Raw genomic sequence first — 20925 nt, forward strand, 5'->3', positions numbered from 1 at the left:
TCCATAGGTCCAAAGCAAAAACGTTACATGAAAGAATCCCCTTAGCTGGGCTTAGCAAACTACCAAGCATCCCACAGATTGCGAAGGTGAGTTGCTTTGAAATGATATTGATGGCGGTGCTGAAGATTACTGGCAACCCTGCCCACCTGACTGGGTTGCCCCAGACACTCTGGGTAGCTTCCAACAGAAAATTAAAGAAATAACAAAACGCCAGGCTTCCCAATACAGTGGTGCCTCGCTTAACGAATGCCCTGCTTAATGAAATTTCCGCTTAACGAAAGGATTTTTCGAGCGGAGGTTGCCTCGCTAGACGAATTCGTTTTATGAAAAATTCGTCTAGCGAATCACGGTTTCCCATAGGAATGCATTGAAATTCAATTAATGCATTCCTATGGGCAAAAAAAAAAATTCAAAAAAAAAATTCAATGCATTCCTATGGGATTCGCTAGACAAATTTTTCGTTATAAGAAAAGACCCGTGGAACGAATTAAATTCATCTAGTGAGGCACCACTGTACAGTGCTATCTTCAGACTTCTGTGGGAAGTGGTATAATTATTTACCTCTTTGAAATGTTTCTCTCTTTGACCCCTGATGGGAGGGCATTTCACAGGGAGGGCATGACTACTGAGAGGGCCTTCTGCCCGGTTCCCTGTAACCTCAGAAGGGCACCATGTTGGAGACCCCTAGCCAATGCAAAACCCAATGCCTCTTTCAAGTTGCCTTCAACTATCTGAAAGAAACCTTTACCCATTGGTGGCCTTTGCTGACAATCACTTCTCTTCCAAATCTGGGCAGGCTTTCTGCGATGATGTGACCGGACTGAAGTTTAATCCTGTGCTCTACCCCAAGGTGAGATGAAGGACGTGCCAAGCAAGGACTCGAGAGGGCCTGTTTCAAAGCTGGTGTGCTCAGTGTTTGTGCGCATGTGAAAATGGGAGTTCGGAAATGTGCGGTCTTCCTAGTCATAGGTTTCCACGATCCGTCAGATTAGAAGAGGAGACTCCCTGTGGCTAGGATTAGGGAGCTTGCGGTCCTCTAAATGTTGCTGGACTACAACTCCCAGCATCCCTGCTGGCTGGGGCTGATGGGAGTTGGAGTCCAACAACGTGTCTCAGTGGGGTTCACATTTGCTCCCCATTAACAGGCAGGGAAGTTATATGCTAAGGGAGCACTTTGGCCATTTCAAGAGAGCAACGGGATGCTGGACTAGAGGGATCCTCCAGGGCTCTGTTGTTTTTAACCATGAGTGGGGGTGGGGGTCTTTTTGGCTCCATGGAACAGATTCTGATCAAGATTGGCTTTGAAGACCAAATTTGACAGGTGAAAAAGGCTACCATCCCGTCAATTGCCTGCCATCACAATGGTGTCAAGCGCAAGGTGCTTTGAAGTCCCAAAGTTGAGACTTCAAAGCACCTTAGAAGGTGTTGAAAAATGAAGTCCCCACTTTCATTTTTACAGAGGTCTCTACACACACCCTTTCCTGAACTAGGAAGGGGCTTGCATGGAATCCTGACAAACTGAGCAGGATGACTGGAGTTTAAATTCTGCTGCTTTGGGAGCAAATCTTTGTTCCCTGCTGTAGGCATGTGCAGCCAGAATGGACAGAATTTACTCCCCCCCCACTCATCTCTTTAATTCTGCTGCTTTGGCTGTGTGTCCTTCCTTCCTTCTGGGAACGGTTGTGCACAACCAGAATTTCATCCTGACATCAAAAATGGGTGGGTGGTTTGGGGAAGATGTTCTTGTGGGCCAAATTGAACCCCTTTGGTGTGCCATGTTTGGCCAGCTGATGGGAGGTTTCCCACCCTTTGCTCTTAACCTTGATTGTTAGGAGTAAAACCTCCATGTTCAGAGGCACCCTACCTCAAAGTACCAGTGGGGGGACGGGGGGGGGGGACGGGGACATACAGCTATGCAGCCAGTCTCATTCCTTTCTTGCACACTTGCAGACAGAGCTTTTGTCTCACCTAGTCTGGTGTCCTTTCCAGCCTTTGCTTAAAAACCTCTCATGGAAAGTGGTGGACTTCTCCTTAATTGGAATGTTAGTTGGGGGCTGGGTGACCATCTCTTGGGGAGGGTTTGCCATAGCAGGGGATTGCCTGCATTGGCAGGGGTTGGGCTAGATGTCCTTTGAGGTCCCTTCCACCTCTAATGGTTGCATCTGAAGCAAATGTTCCATCAGGATTTCAGCTCGTGGAACAGAACATTTCCCCCCTCTGCCCCCCCCCCAAATTAACCTGATCTAGGGGTTTTGCCAACTCTCTGTAACAGATTTGGGGAGGGCATGGTCCTATTGCACAAGCTGAAATCCTTCTTCTGGTGGGACACATTAGTTGAATACCACCGTACGATTCTATCCCATGACGTTATTCTTCTGCCCACACAACACTGCACATCAACAAATTTTAATTTAGCAATGGAGTTGTTAGTGGGGTTATCAAAACAGAGTGGAAGACAGAGTAGTTTTTCTTAATTCTGATACCATGTTCTTGCCTGCTCAAAAACAACATTAGATTCTCTTTTTATATAACACCACTTTATTATGTTTCAACAATTTGCAATGTGCACTTCAGAATTGTCATGGGGTGGGGTGGGGGGAGCAGTTGAGTTTGCATCCCCTGGGCCCTCGAATAAGCTTTGCAATTATACACAAGTAGAGTTGAATTTCATTTTCCAGCTTGTTTTCTGACCTCAATTTCAAAACAAGAGGGGGAGAATTTGAACCAAATAAACTCTCAGCAGGTTGGAGATTGTTGCTCAGAAGGGAGCCCAAGGGATCCTTCCGGTGGGGGCGGGAACAAAGCTGAAATGCAAAGGTGTATTTTGACAGGTACTTCAAAGAGGTTGTTGGATATTTTCATAAGGACATGAGAGTCAAAGCAAACCTTTGGCATGAGGCAGGTAGAGCTGGCCCCTTCAACCAAATCAAAAATAGTTTCTGGCTGTTCCCATGGCTTCTGATCTCTCCAGAGGAAGGGCAGCCAGGATGGGAGTGTGTCTGAAAGCCACGCCATATGAGGAATGGTCGACAGAGCTGGTTAGATGGGGGAAAGAGAAGTTTGGAGGATTCAGGACAGGCAAAAGAAAGCACTTCTTTGCTCGGCGCCTAGTTAAACTGTGGAACTCACTCCCACAGGAGGCAAGGATGGCCAACAACCTAGATAGTTTAAAAGAGAATTGAACAAATTCATGGAGGGGAGGGCTGTAGGTGCCTATTAGCCATGGTGGCTATGCTCTGAATACCAGTTGCTGGAAACGATAGGAGAGGAGAGTGCTCTCGCACTCGGGTCCTGCTTGCTGGTTTCCCACAGGCTACTGTTAAAGCAGGATGTTGGACTAGATCATGGGTAGGCAAACTAAGGCCCGGGGGCCGGATCCAGCCCAATCGCCTTCTGAATCCAGCCTACGGACAGTCCAGGAATCAGCATGTTTTTACATGAGTAGAATGCGTCCTTTTATTTAAAATGCATCTCTGGGTTATTTGTGGGGCCTGCCTGGTGTTTTTACATGAGTAGAATGTGTCCTTTTATTTAAAATGCATCTCTGGGTTATTTGTGGGGCCTGCCTGGTGTTTTTACATGAGTAGAATGTGTCCTTTTATTTGAAATGCATCTCTGGGTTATTTGTGGGGCATAGGAATTTGTTCATTATTTTCCTTCAAAATATAGTCCGGCCCCCACAAGCTCTGAGGGACAGTGGACCGGCCCCCTGCTGAAAACGTTTGCTGACCCCTGCACTAGATGGACCATTGGCCAGATCTTACGTTCTCAACTTCTGTAGCACTGCAGGCTTCAAAGCCCTGTTTTCGCAGAAGATATCAGAAATCAAACCCGGGACATTCTGCAGGCAAAGCATGCGCCATGCTGTGCCATTTATATACCTATCTCGTACGCCACTATGAAATCGACGGTCGCTCAAGTACTTCTGATGGTTCTGCTTGGGAACAGAATGTCACATATTTATTGGTTTTCATATATACATAATTAAATAATGATCTGTCTCCTATTTCAGGCATCTCAGATGATCGTCTCCTATGATGAGCATGAGGTCAACAACACGTTCAAATTTGGGGTGATTTACCAGAAGCTTAGGCAGGTGAGTGACAATGCTGTTGTGCCAGCACTCATTTTATTCTTGTTCAAGGAATGATGGTGCCATTTGCATTCATAAGATGCCATTTTAGAATGTTCAGAGCTGTAAGTTCTCAGCTGATAAATTTGGGAGAAAAGCAATGACAAACCTAGACAGCATCTTAAAAAGCAGAGACATCACCTTGCCGACAAAGGTCCGTATAGTTAAAGCTATGGTTTTCCCAGTAGTGATGTATGGAAGTGAGAGCTGGACCATAAAGAAGGCTGATCGCCGAAGAATTGATGCTTTTGAATTATGGTGCTGGAGGAGACTCTTGAGAGTCCCATGGACTGCAAGAAGATCCCTGGAAGGACAGATCGTGAAGCTGAGGCTCCAATACTTTGGCCACCTCATGAGAAGAGAAGACTCCCTGGAAAAGACCCTGATGCTGGGAAAGATTGAGGGCACTAGGAGAAGGGGACGACAGAGGACGAGATGGTTGGACAGTGTTCTCGAAGCTACGAACATGAGTTTGACCAAACTGCGGGAGGCAGTGCAAGACAGGAGTGCCTGGCGTGCTATGGTCCATGGGGTCATGAAGAGTTGGACATGACTAAACGACTAAACAACAAGTTGTGTGGGGGGGGGAATTAAATGTTTCCTATGCTTATAGTTGCTTTTAAGTGTTTTCAGAGCTGTTTCTAATAGGGATATGTATTTGATATATTTTTTAAAATACATGTTTATTGTGTGTGTTTTCATAGAATTATGGAATTGTAGAGTTGGAAGGGACTCTGAGGATCATATAGCCCAGCATTTTCCAAACTTGGGTCTCCAGCTGTTTTTGGACTACAATTCCCATCATCCCTAGCTAGTCAGGGATCATGGGAACTGTAGTCCAAAAACAGCTGGAGAAATACTGATCTAGTGCAACCCCTTGCAATGCAGGAATATGCAGCTGTCCCATATGGGGATCAAACCTGCAACCTCGGTGTTGTCAATACCACATTCTAACCAACTGAGTTCTACACAGCTAAGCTGTGGAATAGTTGCATCTGTTTTAGTTCGTGCTGTGAGCTGCCTTCAGGTCCTGCACTGGGAGAAGGGCGGAATATAAATGAACAAATAAGAACCCTGAAAGGTATTTCACTATGAATATCCCCGTCCTGCAGACTGGAGGCTGAGAAAGAAAGGCAAGCTTGCCAACGGGCATATCTATAGCAGTGATAAGATTTAAACCAATAAGCTTCCTATTAGGTAGCACTTTCCTTTATCTCAGGCATCCCCAAACTTCGGCCCTCCAGATGTTTTGGACTACAATTCCCATCTTCCCTGACCACTGGTCCTGCTAGCTAGGGATCATGGGAGTTGTAGGCCAAAACATCTGGAGGGCTGCAGTTTGGGGATGCCTGCTTTATCTGCTGTGCCACACCTGCTCTGGGCGCCTCCCTTCCAGGAACGTGCTGCATTTCTAGGTACTGAGAGAGGGCAACCAAGATGATAAAAAGGTCCAGGAAACCAAGCCTTATGGGGGCTGACCGAGGGAGCTGGGTATGTTTAGCCTGGAAAAGAGAAGACTGAGAGGTGATAGGAAAGCCATCTTCAAATATCTGAAGATGGCTGAAATATACTCGGAGTCGAGAGTGAATTTCATGCTCTTTATTCAGCTTGTTGTAGCAAAAGGAGAAGAAAAGAATGGCTCTTTCCCCGAAACATCTGCTTATACACATTATTTACACCAGGCATAGGCAACCTTGGCTCTCCAGATGTTTTGGAACTATAACTCCCATGATCCCTGACCACTGGCCCTGTTAGCTAGGGATCATGGGAGTTGTAGTTCCAAAACATCTGGATAGCCAAGGTTGCCTATGCCTGATTTACACAATGGGCCTTGCGTGATTGGCTACTCCAGGGCTGCACCTGCAGGCCAATCAGGTTGCAGATTCACTTCTGCCAGCAGTCTGATTGGCTGCTCCTGCAGGCCAATCAGGTTGCGGATTCACTTCTGCCAGCAGTCTGATTGGCTGCTCTTGCAGGCAATGACGTCACCCCCTCCCAATCACGCTCGCAAGCTGCCGCCTTTGCTCCCAGCTCTACAATTCTATGATTCTTTGTTGCATCCAATAATTTCCAGTGTCTGGGAAGAAACAGTGTTGACGGTCCCTCCTGAAAACGCCAGGAAATTTTCCCCACCCACCACCCCTTAGAAAGCAGTGGGAATCCACCCTTATTTTTATAGGGGGAACATATTTTTGGAAACCGTGTGGGAGGGAGGAATTTGGCGGAGACTTACAGTCCCGTCCCCCCCGGTCCCCACTTCAAAAACAAAGGAACCTTCCCACCATGTTTCTTTCTGGGTCCATTTGGCTCTACAGACGCAGGAAGAAGAGCTGTTCGGCAACAACGAAGAGAGCCCTGCCTTCAAGAATTTCTTGAACTTGCTGGGAGATACCATAACACTCCAGGACTTCAAGGGGTAGGAGAAAGAAACTTGCATGTACATGTGTGTTTCTGTTTTCTAGGATTGAGCGCTGAGGGGGAATTGCGTTTGTAACCAGTAACCAGGTAGTTATGCCTGCTCTCCTGTTGTTCAGACCTTTGGTTAGATTCCTCCTGGCCACAGCCCGTGTAACTGTAACTCAGGGCTGCAAGGATGCCTTGGATTTTACACAATACTTGTGGTATAAAAAGATTCTGCATATTGTTTCCTCGGAGAACCTAACTCATGAACCAAGGGCTCTGTTGCTCCGCAAGATTTTGCAGCCATATGGGTTTTTTTTAAAAAAAAACATGTACAGTGGTACCTCGGGTTACGAACGCGATCCGTTCCGGGTCGCAGTTCGTAACCCGAAACCGCCATTTTGTGCATGCGCAATGTGCTATTTTTGCGCTTTGCGCATTCGCAAATGCGCACGGCGCTTCTGCACACGCGTGCACGGCGAAAATACTTCCAGGTTTGCGCAGTTCGTAACCCGAGGTGTTCGCAACCCGAGGTACGACTGTATGAACGCTTACACAATGGAGCACCTCGTTCTACCCAGTCAAATTCTATGCGAAACACATTGTTTAATTTTAATGGAAAATGGAAAAAAAAATGTTTCAGCTCTAGATTCCTCTACACATGCACACATGTCTGTTCATTTACTGTCATCTGTCATTTACTGACAGATTCAAGATGGCAGTAACTGTACCATCAGCCCAATGGCAATGTGACGGTTTAGAGCAGAAAGCTTCACTTCTTAAATTAATTGGTGATTTGGCTTAACCCCACATTAACATCTTTCAGTTTCTGTCTGCCGCCCTAAACACACCTAAAGTGGTACCTCGGTTTAGTAACGCAATTGGTTCCGGAAGTCTGTTCATAAACTGAAGCGTTCATAAACTGAAGCAAACTTTCCCATTGAAAGTAATGGAAAGTGGATTAATCTGTTCCAGACAGTCCATGGAGTACTTAAACTGAAGCGTTCATAAACTGAAGCGAACTTTCCCATTGAAAGTAATGGAAGGTGAATTAATCCGTTCCAGATGGGTCCGCGGCGTTCGTAAACCGAAAATTCGTAAACCTAGGTGTTCGTAAACCGAGGTTCCACTGTACTTGGGAATCAGCCCAACTGAACACACAGTGAAGTTTATTTCTCAGTAAACTCACATGGGTAAAAAAGTGGGGAAACAGATAAGAAACAGGGAAATCCATGAATCCTGACCTCTATGCTTTTCCATTGAAAGGCAAATAGTAGAAGTTGTGTTTTTTTTGGGGGGGGGGGAATTGGACTAAGGATATGGCATTAGGGAGGGACAGAGTTGCCAGTCCCCACTCTGCTTTTCCTTGGATCAAATTTGGATCCAGCCTCAGCTTCCCCCAAACAGCAGGAGATCCAATCATGGATCTCAGACATTTCTTCATTTTTAGCTGTCAATGACCTGGGCATGCAAGATTGCACTAACACCCCCCCCCCGCCACCGCGCCCCTGCCACCCCTCATTGGTGAAATCAGTATTATTGTACAGTACTTCGTGTCAAAGGTCTGTTTTATTCTTACTTCTTTCCAGCTTTCGCGGTGGTCTCGATGTCACTCACGGCCAGACAGGCACAGAGTCCGTGTACACGGTGTTTAGGGACAGAGAGATTATGTTTCACGTCTCTACCAAGCTCCCTTTCACTGAGGGAGACACACAGCAGGTAACAGGGCCTTGTTTCTTTGGGTTATAACATCAAGTGGTGCTAAAAGCCCCATGGCAGAACTTGTCTCTCTCTCTGTGTGTGTGAGAGAGAGACTTGGCCTTCATTAAGTGCCCCGGGGGTTCGAGAAAAGGTGAGAATTGCTTTCCACCAGGGTACCAATGGCCTGGATTGGCCAACTTTGCACAAGTCTCGTGGGAGACTGAAGCAAGCCTGTTTTCTACAGGAGAAATCCAAGAAAGGAAAGCAAGTGTTCCACAGAGTTACAAAGGAGGGCTAGACCAATATGCACCATTTGGAAATGTTGCCACCCGCTCCTAAGGACCCTCATGTACACCCTTCTTCCCCTTTTGTAAATCTTTTCAGCTTCAGAGAAAGCGACACATTGGCAACGACATTGTGGCAATTATATTTCAAGAAGAAAACACTCCCTTTGTTCCAGACATGATTGCCTCGAATTTCCTCCATGCCTACATTGTTGTACAGGCAGATAACCCTGAAGCAGACAATGCGTCTTACAAAGTAAGAGGACCGGGAAGGGTGGCTTTGCGTGAACGAGGGTGGTTTCTCTCTCTCTCTCTCTCTCTCTCTCTCTCTCTCTCTCTCTCTCTCTCTCTCTCTCTCTCTCTCTCTCTCTCTCTCCCTCTCCCTCTCCCTCTCCCTCTCCCTCTCCCTCTCCCTCTCTGCATCTGTTTTTAGATCTGACAAATAACTGCTCTGGGAGCTTGTGTAAAGTGTCCCTGCTTGGCCAGAGATAAAGAGTTCCTGCTAAGCCTCTCCGAAAACGGTTATTTGTTCTCCGAGAGGCAGCTGGCGTTCGCCACGTTGCCGCCGCTGCAGAGGGCGAAGCTATTAGCCTATCTGTGAGTTTGCAGCAAAATTCATTTAGCGCGCCGAGCCCGCGTGCGTCTCTCGTGTCTGTCCTTGAAGCCCGAGCGGATTCAATCCGAGCAAAGGTGGCCGAGCAGGTGGCCGACGCAGGACGCTCGCTTCCTTGCGCTCCCAGCTTTGGCCGTGCTAATATTTGCAGACAGTAAGCAAGAGATCACTTCTGTCTTCCGTGGGTTATTTATTGCCCCCTGTGTTTGCCCGGCAGATAAAGATGGCTCTCTGTGGAATACCAAGGGCGCTTTTGCGAAGCGCTTAACTAAACTATGGAGCTCGCTCCCACAGGAGGCAAGGTTGGCGGCTGACTTGGATGGCCTTCAAAGAGGATGGGACAGGGAGGAGAGGGCTATTGATGGCTACCATACCAGCCCCAGCCACAATGGCTGCGCTGTGCCTCCACTCTCAGAGGCATTATACTTCTGAAAACCAGTTTCTGGAAACGGCAGGAGGGGAGAGTTCTCTCGCACCCAGGTCCTGTTTGCAGGATTCCCATAGAGGCATCTGGCTGACAACTGTGAGGTCAGGAAGCTGGACTAGATGGGACCTTGGCCTGATCCAGTAGCTGCCTCTTATGTTCTTACATTCTTTCTTTTTTTTCCCCTTCCATTCAGCTTCATTTATCTCTTTATTCAGGTTTTGGGACATTGTACCTCCTCCTCCACCACCATTGCCCTGTGCTGCTGATTTTTTATTCTGACATTGATCGTTTTCGCATGTTTTTCTAAAGAAAAAATCTACTTATTTTAATTGTTACGTTTTCGTAGCACTCCTTCAAGTCACAAACAGCTGGGATAGCTCAGTCAGTAGAGCACAAGACTCTTAATCTCAGGGTTGTGGGTTCAAGCCCCACACTGGGCGAAAGATCCCTGCATTGCAGGGGTTGGACTAGATGACCCTCGTGGTCCCTTCAAACTCTTTGATTCTATATATATTTAAAGCACTCTTATTCCTCTTCAAGGCCCCCTATTCGCGCCTCTGGTGAAGGCAGTGCTTCTGTTTGTGCCCCCTGGGTGCTCTATTTTTCTATATCTGACTTTGTGCATTTATTCCTTGTGCTTTCCTATCCCATCCCCACCCCATATAGGTTTTCAAATGTGTTTTTGCTTCATCCCGGATAGGTGGCTGTAACGGCACGAGAAGATGTCCCTGCGTTCGGTCCTCCGCTGCCAAACCCTTCTGTATTTCAAAAAGTAAGGGATGTTTACTAGTTTCAGGCTAAATAAACCTCCTGCTTGTTTTCCCTGCAGGGACAATTGATAGTGATGATTTAGACTGAGAATTTGCTTCCTGCTCTTCAGCCAAAAAGGCTCCCAGAGTGCCTTACTTAAAAAATCAATTAAAGCAAGGCAGCCTCTGCTTGCAGGCTTGCAATCCCAAAACAACAACCCATGACACACAAGGGGTAGGGACAGGGAGAGAAGAAAGGAGGAAATCAAACACAGGTGCAAGTTTTTAACCTGTTGCATCCCATAATGACCAGCTAGTGCCTGATGAAGCTGGTCTTCCAGCAAAGCTGGTGGGAAGAACCCTGCTTCCTACCTCTCCCACTGAGGCAGTCTGATAGAATGACTGCTCTTAGCTATTTATTTCCCATGAAAGTGGTAGGGGGACATTTTCAGTGACTTGGCGGAGGTGGGGCACACTGGGCAAAATCTATCCCCCCCCCAAGGGTGGAATCTGCCATTGTAAGATGGCAGAGACTTAATATCCCCACCCCCTTTAAGCTTCTGACACTGATGTCAGAAGGAGAAGATTGGGAGGAGGGGCTGGATGCTGAAGAGGCAACAGGGTTTCGTGAGCAGGGAGAGCCGGTGACAGGGAGCAGTTCAGACTCCGAGGCTGAAGCAGAGGGGGCAGGGCAAGAGGCTGCTGAAGAATTCGAGGAGTCTCTTTCTCCTGCAGTGACAAGCTCCACTCTCTCTCCTGGTCTCCAAGAATGCACAGAGTAATGAGGAGGGCAGGACAGAGGTCAGAGGTGGGCAGACACAGTTTAGGAAACATCCAGGAGAAGAGCAGCCTTAGAGAGGGAGGAAGGCAGGCACATTTAGTCCTGGAAACTGCTCCACAGGGGCAAGACCTGCTGGGAAAGTTGTACGTCATTTCCTCGAATAAAGAGCCAGATTCATGACAACGGAGCCCTGCATCTTTCATGCTGACTCTAGCCCTGACACTATGCATGTTTCTAAGATTCGCTGCCAATCTAGTGAGCTGCTGCATGAGGGATGGGGTGTGTGGGCTGTCTTGTCCTTTGCCTCGGGCAGCAAAATTCCATAGGCTGGCCCCAGGGCCCAATAATATTACTGCAGCGGTGAATCCTTGGCTTTGGGGCTCCAGGAGTGTGGTGTAGTGGTTAGAGTCTTGGACCTGCGAGACCATTGTTCAAAAATTCCCCGCTTGGCCATGAAGCTGACTGGGTGATCTTGGGCTGCACTCAATGTCTCTCTGCCTAACCTCTACCTCCCAGGATTTGCTGTGAGGCTAATATGGAAGGAGGGGGCAAACTTGTACACCACTTTGAACACTTTGGAGAAATGTCAGCGTATAAATCAGGCATCCCCAAACTGCGGCCCTCCAGATGTTTTGGCCTACAACTCCCATGATCTCTAGCTAACAGGCCCAGTGGTCAGGGATGATGGGAATTGTAGTCCAAAACATCTGGAGGGCCGAAGTTTGGGGATGCCTGGTATAAATGCAATAAGAAACACAAATAAATAAGGATTTGGAAACTGTAGCCATGATCATTGGAGATCGCATCCAAAGAATATGAAACCGGGCGTGGACTTTCCAGCTTTATTTCTGAACCATTCCTCCATTCCTTTATTTTCTCTCCTCCAGAATTCAGAATTTCGAGAGTTTCTCCTCACCAAGCTGATCAACGCAGAGAACGCCTGTTGCAAATCAGACAAGTTTGCAAAGCTTGAGGTAAGTCGGGTTGACCTGGAGCAGATTAGCAGGTGGAGGACCTCTTCACCTCAAATACTTCTTGCTTTGGGAACTAAGGTCATTTCTTATTTGTTTATGAGTCGGTTATATGACCAAAAGTTCTGCATTCATCCTGATTCCCTTGCAGAATGTTTACGCCTCTTCCCATTAGTCATTCCTTCTTCTCACACTTTTCAAAACATTTCCTTTTCACTTTCCAAAGCACAACAAAGTCTGGTTCTTTTTACAAAGTAGACTTGTTCATTGGAGAGACCTGTCAGGAGTAAGCTTGGACCAATGGTACCAAATAATATGGGGAGCAGCCTTACTAGAAAAACTAACCAATAAGCTGAAACTGACATGGGGACAAATAGAAGAGGACGCCTTCACCCCGGGCGGTATGGCTCCCCTTTATCACACACACACAGCCCAACAAGACAATGACAAAAATCTACCGACAGCATACAAATCAGTATGGCTAACCTGATCCAAAACACTCACCCACCCAACCCACTCACACATGAAAACAAAAACCACCACAGCCAACCACAAATGAACAATCCACACCCTAAGCCAGGCATCCCCAAACTGCGGTCCTCCAGATGTTTTGGACTACAACTCCCATGATCCCTAGCTAAGAGGACCAGTGGTCAGGGATGATGGGGATTGTAGTCCAAAACATCTGGAGGGCCAAAGTTTGGGGATGCCTGCCCTAGGCCAACCCCAATCTCTCTCACCACCAAAAGAACACAAGCGAATAAAAGAGAACTTGCACAAGCAATATTGACATCAAACCCTACATATATTAAGTAAAATAGAAACATCACCACCCGGTCCCACCCCCAACCACCCACCTCACCGCCTACCCACCTCATTCCCCCTCTTTCTTCCCAGTGTCTCAACAAATGAAACTGATTTGCAAAAATGATACATGTAAAAATATGAGAGAGCGAGAGACACTGCACAAACCTTTGTAAATCAAGTAATCTTTAATAAAAATACTTCAAAAAAAGTAGATTTGTTGCACCCAAGTAACAGGACCCTTTCATTTGCCTTAAAGAAGACGAGCTAAAGTATGTAGTATGTATTTGAATCCCACCTGAAACAGTCTGGCAGTCTGGAGGCGGCACACTTATACAGCCTGGGTGTGGGAACATCTTTTCCAATTAGTCAAATAGACAGGATCTTTTCTGTTTTTCAAGTAAATACCTTTAAGTTCTTCAGATAATTTTTCCCAAATATTGTTAGGCTTCTTGCCTTTTACCCTACCAGTCCCAATGGCCACCAGCAACCACTGGAAATATTGATAAATTCCCCATGTAGCCTATCATTATTAGGGCTGTCACCTGCTCAAATAATTCCTAGCATATTAGTTATATGAGCCTTAGAGTTCAATCTTCTCAGGGAAGTGTGTATAGGTCTGCAGTGTGTGTGTGTGCATATACCCACCAATTAAACTTTGCTCTCCCTGATTAAAATTACCTCCCACTGATTAATCCACAAAAGCTTTAGTTGATTAATCTTGCTTCATCTGCAGATTAAAGCTTGCAGCTCTATTAATTACATACTTATCGCCAATTAATGGCTGAGCTGCATACAGGAGGGCTCAGTTTCCTGAAACAAATCTGATGGTTTCTCTTAATTCTGAAACCCCCAGAGCTGCTGCTTTTTCACTGTTCTCTAGTTGTCCCAAGTGAAATTTCCACTAGTGGGGCACTGGGTCATTACAATGAACAACAACAACAATTTATTTATACCCTGCTCATCTGGCTGGGTTTCCCCAGCCACTCTGGGTGGCTCCCAACAGAATACTAAAAACACGATAAAATATCAAACATTAAAAACTTCCCCAAACAGGACTGCCTTCAGATGTCTTCTAAAAGTCAGATAGTTGTTTATTTCCTTGACATCTGACGGGAGGGCGTTCCACAGGGCAGGCGGCAATACCGAGAAGGCCTTCTGCCTGGTTCCCTATAGCCACACTTCTCGCAGTTAGGGAACCGCCAGAAGGCTCTCGGAGATGGACCTGCATGTCTGGGTTGAACGATGGGGGTGGAGAAGCTCCTTCAGGTATAGAACCTTCTCCCACCTACTCATCTGCCAGCCCGCGGCTGCCTAACTTCTTCCTTGCCACCAGCCCAGGGGGTTGGCATTGGCTGTTGGCTTCTTCCTCCTCCTTAGTCTCAGTGTTCCTCTTGTGGAACTCACCAGGGAGGAAGAGGACAGGGATGAAACTAGAATGAGCAGACTCTGCCGGTCGTCTGCTTCTCTGCCACTTACGGGTGGTCTCCCCGCCTTCTTCTTCTAGTTTTGTCCCCATCCTCCTCCTTGCTGAGCTCTACAGGGGAAAACAGAGACCGAGGAGGAAGGTATTGAGAAACCATCTCCTGGAATGGTTGTAAGTATGAAGGCAAGCAGGTAGGCAGGCAGGAGGCAACTGAAGGGCAGGTTGAGGCTGGTGGGACACCATCCTATTCAGCCTTTAAAAAAAATAAATATTTATACTTTTCGGTTTTATACATTTCACTGATTTTACAATCATTTTGACATTTCAAAAGTTGACTTCCTTCCCCCTCTTTCTGTGGTTCCTTAAATTTATTTGTAATATCCTAATTAACTTTATTTGCTCATTTATTCATCTTCTCTAAATATATACTCTTATAAAGCTGCAGGTTATTACAAAAATCCTGTCAATGTTTTTTATCTGTTTACAATTTATCTGTAAATATTCAATAAACCATTTCCATCCATTTATAAAAAAAAGTTTGTTATCTTGATTTCTTCTTCTTCCAGTAAGTTTCACCATTTCTGCACATTCCATAAGTTTTTGTATCCGTTCTTCCTTTGCTGGAACTCCTTCTTCTTTCCATTTCTGAGCCAGTAACATTCTTGCCCGCTGAAGTAGCATACATAAATAAGTTTCTACAAAGTTTAGGTAGTTCCGTCCCTATAATTCCCCAAAGAAAAGCTTCTGGTTTGCTTTTCTTTTTTTTACAAACGTTATTTTAAACATCCTTTTCATTTCATTATATATCATTTCCCAGTAAGCCACCATCCCATTCACTCTAATGGAACTACGCCCTCAGCCTCTGGATTCCTCTTTGCCAAGGCTGTTACAGCAACGCAAACCTAGGTTACGAGTAGCAAGGATCAATTATACAACAATTGTAACCGGCTGCTATAATCAAACACTAATTTATAAACATATAACACAGAATAACTTCAATCACTAATTTATAAACGTATAACGCAGAATAGTAGGACCCAGGTGGCGCTGTGGGTTAAACCACAGAGTCTAGGGCTTGCTGATCAGAAGGTCAGCGGTTCGAATCCCTGCAACGGGGTGAGCTCCCGTTGCTTGGTCCCAGCTCCTGCCAACCTAGCAGTTTGAAAGCACATCAAAGTGCAAGTAGATAAATAGGGACCGCTCCGGCGGGAAGGTAAACGGCGTTTCTGTGCGCTGCTCTTGTTCGCCAGAAGCAGCTTAGTCATGCTCGCCACATGACCCAGAAGCTGTCTGCGGACAAACGCCGGCTCCCTCGGCCTATAGAGCGAGATGAGCGCCGCAACCCCAGAGTCAGACACGACTGGACCTGATGGTCAGGGACCCCTTTACCTTTAACGCAGAATAACTTAAATAACACAACCATAAACGTCATATCACTCGTGATTCAATCCAACATCAGTTCAATGTATTCAGTCATATGTTGTAGTTCATAATGGGTTATCCATATGACATATAAATTGGTTCAAAGTACTTCCAAATAAATGTGTAATACTTGATATTTTTGTTGTTGTTGTTGTTCACCAGTGTCAGAGGTTCTTGTGACTACTCTAGAGTAACGACGCTCCGCATGCTTGTCTTTCAGCAGTTTTTATTAGTGCAGGCTATTTACAGTGAGCTGGGTATGTACAACATGTCTGCTCAGTCCGATGCAGAATCCGGCACTGAACCGCCCCTTGACTTCCTCCAACATAAGAGTCTTGGGACAGCAAACCTCCTTCCCCTCCTTCTCCTGCGTAATTCCGGAACCGGAGGAAAGGGTCTACGCTCCATGTTTTCCTTCTCCCCCCTTTCCCCCCTCTCTCTTCCTCTCTCCTGTGTAGCAGGGGCTCTCCCGTGCTGCCAGAGCCATGGCTCTCTCTCCCCACTTCCTCACTGCTTTCCTCAGCGTCCTCGCTGCCATTGCTGCTTGGGGAGGAACTGCTTCTGATGATAGGGGGAGGTTCTCTATACTCTTCCCCCCTTACAACCAGGAATATATATAACCACTAACTGACATCGTCAGGCACAGTATATTCCGAACTATATATATTCCTGGTAGCGGTGAACAACAACAACAAAAATCTCAAGTATTACACAGGAGAGAGGAAGAGAGAGAGGGGGAAAGGGGGGAGAAGGAAAACATGGAGCGTAGACCCTTTCCTCCGGTTCCGGAATTACGCAGGAGAAGGAGGGGAAGGAGGTTTGCTGTCCCAAGACTCTTATGTTGGAGGAAGTCAAGGGGCGGTTCAGTGCCGGATTCTGCATCGGACTGAGCAGACATGTTGTACATACCCAGCTCACTGTAAATAGCCTGCACTAATAAAAACTGCTGAAAGACAAGCATGCAGAGCGTCGTTACTCTAGAGTAGTCACAAGAACCTCTGACACTGGTGAACAACAACAACAAAAATACCAAGTATTACACATTTATTTGGAAGTACTTTGAACCAATTTATATGTCATATGGATACCCAATATGAACTACAACATATGACTGAATACATTGAACTGATGTTGGATTGAATCACGAGTGATATGACGTTTATGGTTGTGTTATTTAAGTTATTCTGCGTTATGCGTTTATAAATTAGTGATTGAAGTTATCCTGCGTTATATGTTTATAAATTAGTGTTTGATTATAGCAGCCGGTTACTCTTGTATAATTAAGGCTGGTACAGCATCACGAGAGCTTAACCAATCAATGCATTGTCACTATGCCCATGATCAGTTGCACCTTTAAAAGCCATTGTTGCCTCCCAACATGGTTTCAGGACCGGACGCGAGCCGCCCTCTTGGACAACCTCCATGACGAGCTCCATATCCACACACAAATGATGCTGGGCTTGGGCTCTGAGGAGGACAAGCTGGAGAATGGGGCCCACGGAGGATTCTTGGAATCGTTTAAGGTAACGGAGAAGCTTTGTTCCCGATTTCCGGTTTTCGTCAGGTCTGGGACCTAGACTGTGGTGTGGGGAAAGGGTTAAAGCTGTGCACAAGATCTGGACGAATCCAAGACAAGGCATCCCCAAACTTGGCCCTCCAGATGTTTTGGGACTACAATTCCCATCATCCCTGACCCCTGGTCCTGTTAGCTAGGGATGGTGGGAGTTGTAGTCCTTGAGATACCTTCTAAAGGTCTGGTAATTGTTGTTCTCTTTGACCTCTGGTGGGAGGGCATTCCACAGGGTGGGTGCCACTACCGAGAAGGCCCTCTGCCTGGTTCCCTGTAACTTGGCTTCTTGCAGTGAGGGAACCGCCAGAAGACCCTCGGCGCTGGACCTCAGTGTCCGGGCAGAACGATGGGGGTGGAGACGCTCTTTCGGGTATACTGGACCAAGGCCTCCGAAACATCTGGAGGGCCAAGTTTGGGGATGCCTGTCCAAGACCAAATCAGGCTGATGTGGGATTTGGCCAAATTGGATTGAGGCAGGCTCATATTGCCTGCACTTGGATCAGGTCCGCTTGGAATAGTCCAGTGCTGTAAAAAGGGGAGGAGGGGTGTCTGGCTGCAAGGAGAATGTTTGGAATCGTGGTCCAAATTTACCCAAATTTGGGGAACTTTGGTGTAAACTATACTGAACTAGATGGGCTAGTAATCTGACTCACAAAGGCAACTTCCGAATAAGGCCATGGGGTGGGATCCTTTCTTCCTAGATCCCTGGCCTTTTCCTGCGCACCACACTATCTCCATAGCTACAGCTGCTTGGAACATCTCCCAAAACCTTCATCAGAAAGGACCATTTCGTTACAAGATACCCAATCCTCTTCCCCCCCCAGACATGCTAACGCTCCTCTCTAATGCCTTCTCCGCGTTGATATGAAATTGGATTTCCTTGCTCTTTTGGCATTTCAGGGTGTCCCAGGGCTTGCGAGGAAAACAACTGTCGAAATAATTTTGCAGCTGCCTTTTTACCTCTGGACAGCTCTGCTGGTCTGCTTGATAGCTTATTTACTTCTCAGCGTGTTCCCCGTGTAGATATGTAATGGGACGAGAGACGGGGAAACAGACGGGTTTATCTCCCACCTCCTCCTCCTCCAGGACGCAGCAAGGAATCACAGAAGTTCATTTTCACTTTGTTGCCACTTTCACAGACTGAGGGAATCAGATTTTTCTTCCCAGTTAGCTCTGAAGTCAGGCAGGTAGTGGTAAGTAGCTTGAAGTAACGGCAAAACCCTGTACAGATCTACTCAGATGTAAGTCCCGCCTGCTTCAGGGGCTGCTGTTTCCTGCAAGGAGGTACTGGATTGTCCTCAAATGGGGGAGGAATTTGATTCAGTTTGCCCTGAAAGGCTCATCTACCTCATTCACACTTTTCGAAACAGTATGCAAACTGAACCGACCCTGTTTTTTGAAATTTTGCAAGGCCACTCTTCAGCCAGAAAAAAATGTCCATGAATGCATATGCCAGGGTGAAAGTGTGCATATAAGAAGACACATATATTGGTGAAAATAACAGAAGTGAATTCCATTAGGAGATACAAGCAGAATTCAACACTAAAATGTTAATCAGATTTCACCAAGTCTTTAAAAACAAACAAATCACAAACTGATATGGAAATGTGGAGAACCAAACTTGATATTTGGAAATCGAGGAACATTTCCCAGTCTTTGTAACCTCCTTTCCTTGAATGGTGGTCAAGGAGTGCCTTCACTTGTGGATTCCTGGATTTTGTTTTCTGAAGTAGAGCCGACAACTTAAGAACCCTCCATTCTTTTATTGATTCGCACCACTCCACCCAAAATAAATCTGCATGTGAACAGTTTCCAATTCCTTCATTTACATTTATTCCCCACACTTCCCCACTGCTCTATTGCCCATATAAAACATGGTTTAAGATAAGTAATATTGATATGATATTCATGGCTGCGTAGAGATTTCCAGTGGGCAGTACATTTTACTGATTCCTTTTGTGCTTTAATAAAACTCTACAAAGATGCAGTCTTGGCGTGATTGAATAGATACGGTTTTGTGAAGATTTTAATGAGTGCTTTGACCTTGAAAGCCCTTAATGGGCTGAGGTGGAGGTGGTTTGGTGGCAGCATGACCAGTTCGAACAAACTGGACACTGCTGCAGGAGGCTCCAAAACAATGCTGTAGAATGGAGTGCGAGTATTTGAAGGAGATTGTCATCCCTCAGATGACATGCTTGGGTATCTGGAAGAAAAGGGGCATTTTTCAACATAGGTCACTACAACCATGGCCGTCTTTACACGAGGGTGCAAGGGGTGCGGGGCACCCAGGCGCCAAATTCTGGGGGCGCCAGGCACCTGCCGCTGAAGCTGCCTAAGCTCTTAACTATCTACCTGTTATAAAATAATAAATAATTTTGATCAAGCTAGAAAAATAAAATACTGTACATATATACCTAGGCACAGTGGTACCTCAGGTTGCAGACCCAATCCGTTCCAGGGTGCCATTTGCACCCCGAAAAGTCCGCAACCCGAGCGGTGCTTTCACACATGCGCGAAAGCGTGATAGAGCATTTCTGGGCATGCACAAAGTGTGCAGAACGCTTCTGCGCATGCAAGCACGGCGGAACCCGGAAGTAAACACTTCCGTGTCCACCGCGTTCGTATCCTGAAAGAACACAACCTGCAGCAGACGCAACCCGAGGTATGATTGTATTACCGAAATGTATACCTACTGTTTCACTAAAGGACTTTTGACTTGGAGTGCTCATTTACCAAAGACGCATCGTGCCAGCGTCGGCGCTTGTCATTCACAACAGCGGCGCTTGTCAGACTCAATGATGGCGCTTGTCATTCTCAACGACACTGTGCACACTAAATTAACTAATTTTGGGGGCGCTGGGCAGGTCTTTGCACCCCGGCAGTGCATATGCTAAAGACGGCCCTGACTACAACCCATTGACTACACACCCCAAAAGAAGCTTGCAGCAATTATACCTGTGACATGCAAGTTTCAAGACCAGCTTGCAATTGCATCATGCATCAGTGGCCGACTGAAGACATGGAAAGTTGCTGCCCAATTGCAAACGCTTCCGTTCTGAAATTCAGAAACTTTATTCTAGAGAAGTTGGTATTCAGGAAGAGTGGGATTCAGGGCAGAGTAGGAACAATAAAAGCATCTAATGTTAGGAGGTGGGGGGGGGGGAGGACTATTAAGAACATAAGAAAGGCCTGCTGGATCAGGACAATGGCCCACCCATTCCAGCATTCTGTTCACACAGTGACCAAGCAGATATGCTTGCCAGAAATGCAGAGAATCCAAACTCACGTGTTTGTGTTCAAGCATCGATTTCCCCTCCCTCTCCATTATATGTACAGAATACTAATAAACCACAAACTGATCTCGTTTTCAGTGTTGATTTGTTTCGAGGATAATCGGGTGTGTGTATTGGTGTCTACGAAATGTGTGCAACTAGCTCTAGTGTTGACGTGAGCCATTCTGAAATCATTCACAGGGCTCATAAAACCCACAGAAGACAAGGGAGCTCATGCAAGAGAACAGGAAAGTTTGGGTTCAGCAGGCTGATGAGGTCGCCACCAAGGGGCAATCCTGGATTACGAGGCAGAGGCAGAACCTGGTGTGACCTGGGAGAAGTCACAGAAGTATAGGGCTGAGGAAGGGACAGT

At 46.4% G+C, this 20925-nt stretch overlaps 1 protein-coding gene across 6 annotated transcripts in view; it reads left to right on the forward strand.

Moving 5' to 3' along the window:
• Nucleotides 1-20925, forward strand: part of RAP1GAP2 (RAP1 GTPase activating protein 2) — a 160807-nt gene that overhangs the window by 122946 nt on the left and 16936 nt on the right. For all 6 annotated transcript variants that reach the window (XM_035138755.2, XM_060268371.1, XM_035138760.2 and 3 more), the window contains 9 exons: nucleotides 8-86; nucleotides 797-850; nucleotides 4013-4096; nucleotides 6448-6548; nucleotides 8122-8251; nucleotides 8618-8773; nucleotides 10258-10329; nucleotides 11975-12061; nucleotides 17099-17233. In XM_035138755.2, the coding sequence (XP_034994646.2) occupies nucleotides 8-86; nucleotides 797-850; nucleotides 4013-4096; nucleotides 6448-6548; nucleotides 8122-8251; nucleotides 8618-8773; nucleotides 10258-10329; nucleotides 11975-12061; nucleotides 17099-17233 (898 nt within the window). The remainder of the gene's footprint in view (nucleotides 1-7; nucleotides 87-796; nucleotides 851-4012; nucleotides 4097-6447; nucleotides 6549-8121; nucleotides 8252-8617; nucleotides 8774-10257; nucleotides 10330-11974; nucleotides 12062-17098; nucleotides 17234-20925) is intronic.

This window comes from Zootoca vivipara, chromosome 15, assembly GCF_963506605.1.
Source record: "Zootoca vivipara chromosome 15, rZooViv1.1, whole genome shotgun sequence".
Classification (NCBI taxonomy): Eukaryota; Metazoa; Chordata; class Lepidosauria; order Squamata; family Lacertidae; genus Zootoca; species Zootoca vivipara.